The following is a 3,782-nucleotide window of genomic DNA, read 5'->3' as shown; positions in this document are numbered from 1 at the left end:
TCCAAACACAATTTTTATTGTTAGCTGTTTTAATTTTTTCCTGGTATGCATTTTATTGTTCTCATGAAAAGAAAATTTTAATTGCAAAGAAGTGAAATAAATTTCCCTAGGAAAAAATGAATCACCCTTTGAAGAGATGTAGTTACTGGTGTGCACAAACAAACACCATCTGATATACTCTCTTTGTCTCAACCCACATGAATCATAGATTTTTTCTACCAAAGGATGGTTTTTAAAAGTCTTATAAAGCAAGTGATATGATCACAAACTTTTAAAATTCAAGTTAACTATTTAAAAATCTGTGTACTTTGCACATTTTTTTCTTGAAACTTTCACCAGAAATAGTATAATGCACTATTTACTTTAAAGACAACATCAAAATAGACCACAAGTGTAATGGATGAGCTGGGAAGGGATAATTTATATATAAGCTATATGGACTGGAAAATCAAATCAGTGCACCATGTCATAAACAAACAAAAGGGGGCAACTTGATATAAATACCACATGGTATGAAACAGCAGAGCTATTTGAAGACAAAGAAAAATGGTCACCCAGCTATGAAACAAAATAGTGATGAAATGATCATTGAGCAATAAAGAGAAGGACTTACACGTTAGCAACTGATCAGAATCTTAAAACCTTAAGAAAACAATAACCGCTCTCTGCACTTCTCCCTGGTGAGCTGTGAGACAGTGGGTCTGCTCCTTGACTTCCCTCACAGAATGGCCCCCAAACGCCAATCTTCGCTCCAGTCTCAAACAAAAAAACCCAAACTGCCTGCCGCCCCTGAGAAGGCGAATTCATCGGCCTCTCTGGGTTTGCGGAAGGGAGAAAAAGAACAACAAGAAGCAATTGAACATATCGATGAAGTACAAAATGAAATAGACAGACTTCATGGACAAGCCAGTGAGGAGATATTGAAAGCAGAACAGAAATATAACAAACTCCGCCAACCATTTTTTCAGAAGAGGTCAGAATTGATCGCCAAAATCCCAAATTTTGGGGTAACAACATTTGTCAACCACCCACAGGTGTCCGCACTGCTTGGGGAGGAAGATGAAGAGGCGTTGCATTATTTGACCAGAGTTGAAGTGACAGAATTTGAAGATATCAAATCAGGTTACAGAATAGATTTTTATTTTGATGAAAATCCTTACTTTGAAAATAAATTTCTCTCCAAAGAATTTCATCTGAATGAGAGTGGTGATCCATCTTCAAAGTCCACTGAAATCGAATGGAAATCTGGAAAGGATTTGACGAAACGTTCAAGTCAAACACAGAATAAAGCCAGCAGGAAGAGGCAGCATGAAGAACCAGAGAGCTTCTTTACCTGGTTTACTGACCATTCTGATGCAGGTGCAGATGAGTTAGGAGAGGTCATCAAAGATGATATTTGGCCAAATCCATTGCAGTACTATTTGGTTCCTGATATGGATGATGAAGAAGGGGAAGGAGAAGAAGATGATGATGATGATGAAGAAGAAGAAGGATTAGAAGATATTGATGAAGAAGGGGATGAGGATGAAGGTGAAGAAGATGAAGATGATGATGAAGGGGAGGAAGGAGAGGAGGATGAAGGAGAAGACGACTAATTGAACACTGATGGATTCCAACCTTTTTCTTTCTTTTGTTTTTTGTTTTTTTCTTTCTTTCTTTTTTTTTTTTTAATTCAGTCCCTGGGAGCAAGTTGCAGTCTTTTTCCCCCCTCCCCCCCACCCCCTTGTGCTCAGTCGCCCTGTTCTTGAGGTCTCTTTTCTCAAACCATGCTTCTCAACTTATTTTGGGGGGAAATACCTTGAGCAGAGTACAATGGGAAAAGAATCTCTACACCCTTCTGCTCTAAATTCATTTTTATCCCTTCCTGTCTCAAAACAAAAAAACAAAAACTTCATGGAATCAACACCACCGTGCTCTGTGGGAAAAAAGAAAAACCTTCTGCTCCCTTCACTCTGCTGGAAGCTGGAGGGTGCTAGGCCCCTGTGTAGTAGTGCATAGAATTCTAGCTTTTTTCCTCCTTTCTCTGTATATTGGGCTCAGAGATTACACTGTGTCTCTATGTGAATATGGACAGTTAGCATTTACCAACATGTATCTGTCTACTTTTTCTTGTTTAAAAAAAGAAAAAAAAACTTTAAAAAATGGGGTTATAGAAGGTCAGCAAAGGGTGGGTTTAAGATGTTTGGGTGGGTTAAGTGGGCATTTTGACAACATGGCTTCTCCTTTGGCATGTTTAATTGTGATATTTAACGGACATCCTTGCAGTTTAAGATGACACTTTTAAAATAAAATTCTCTCCTAATGATGACTTGAGCCCTGCCACTCAATGGGAGAATCAGCAGAAGCTGTAGGATTTTATTTGGAATTGACATTCTCTATTGTAATTTTGTTTGTTTATTTTTAAATTTTCTTTTTTGTTTTCACTGGAAAGGAAAGATGATGCTCAGTTTTAAACATTAAAAGTGTACAAGTTGCTTTGTTACAATAAAACTAAATGTGTACACAAAGGATTTGATGCTTTTCTCTCAGAATAGATATACTTTTAATATGACCTTCGAAGTTTGACTTGTATAATAACATCATCGTCAAACTTTGTCACCCTAACTTCGTATATTTTGATACGCACTTTGCAGGATGACCTCAGGGCAATGTGGATTGACTAAAGGGATTTGAATCAATGTCTTAATGTCTCCGTAGCTGGGAAACATGGGTACAATTTGTTATTGGTTTCTGAACATGTCATTTGGGATAGTAGAAACTCAAAACTGAGATATGAGTGATACCCTTGATTTTTATCACAAATTGGCAGTTTTTAAAGTAGGTCTTCAATTACCTGGATATAGTAGTGCTTTGCTGCCACCATCAAACAGACCTGGTGCTCTAATGTCAAGTTGTTCGTGGGACAGTTGCTGGCATGTCTTCATTGGCTCTACAAAGTGTGGCCAAGAAGATGGGCTCTCAGAGTAAGAAGTCCGTGCTGGTGGTCAGGAAGAACTTTTTGTCTCTCTTAAGTCCCTGGTATGTGGCATAAATCTCTCCAACGCCAATGTGTGGATCTGGGTGGGATGGTCGATTCTGCTCTGTCTGCTCAAAGCTGCTGTGCAGAGAGTAGCATTTTGAAAAGCTACCTAATGCATAAGCTTTTTAATGCTGTAAAATATAGCTGAAATTAAATGCCACTTTTTCAAAGGTGAATTAATGGACAGCCTGGTCAAATTCAAAGCTTTTTTGTTGTATAAAACTTTATATATGGAACTATTCCATCAATAGGCAAAGTGTAACCAAAACCTGTCTAGATGGATAGTATGTAATTTCTGCACAGGACTCTGTTTAGTAAATACATCACTGTATACTGGTCAGGAAATCTTGCTCCAATAAAGGAACATAAAGATTAAAAAAAAAAAAAGAAAACAATAACCTTCATTTAAAATATACAATTCAAACTAGAAATATGTCATTATTTTTACCCTGTGCAAAGAATTTTAGGCTTGAAGGAAGAAGAGGTAAATGAAGATGAAATTGGAAATACAGGACTCAAACATTAACATTTTTCAGTCTGAAGCAAAATGTATTACTATGCAATAGCCCTCTTTATCCATGGAATGTACATTCCAAGACCCTTAGTGTATGCTTGAAACTTTGGATAGTCCCAAACCCTATAAAGACTATCTTTTCTCTTATTCATACACACCTCTGTTAACTATGAGTTCATTAAATAGATCTGGTAAGAGATTAACAGTAATAACTAATAATAAAATGAACAGTTATAATAATATTCTATA

The 3,782-nt window shown here is 36.9% G+C and overlaps 1 protein-coding gene across 1 annotated transcript; it reads left to right on the top strand.

The window, feature by feature from the left end:
• Window positions 1-725: 725 nt before the first annotated feature.
• LOC308650479 (protein SET-like) lies at window positions 726-2,150 on the top strand (the record flags this gene model as incomplete). Its single annotated transcript, XM_081296490.1, has 1 exon — window positions 726-2,150. One exon carries the CDS (start codon window positions 726-728, stop codon window positions 1,593-1,595), a length of 870 nt encoding a protein of 289 aa, XP_081152616.1. The 3' UTR covers window positions 1,596-2,150.
• Between the last annotated feature and the right edge of the window lie 1,632 nt (window positions 2,151-3,782).

Source organism: Spermophilus citellus (assembly GCF_964194105.1).
Source record: "Spermophilus citellus genome assembly, chromosome: 5".
Classification (NCBI taxonomy): domain Eukaryota; kingdom Metazoa; phylum Chordata; class Mammalia; order Rodentia; family Sciuridae; genus Spermophilus; species Spermophilus citellus.
The sequence above is the reverse complement of the archived record's forward strand: the minus strand, read 5'-3'. Positions and strand labels throughout refer to the sequence as shown.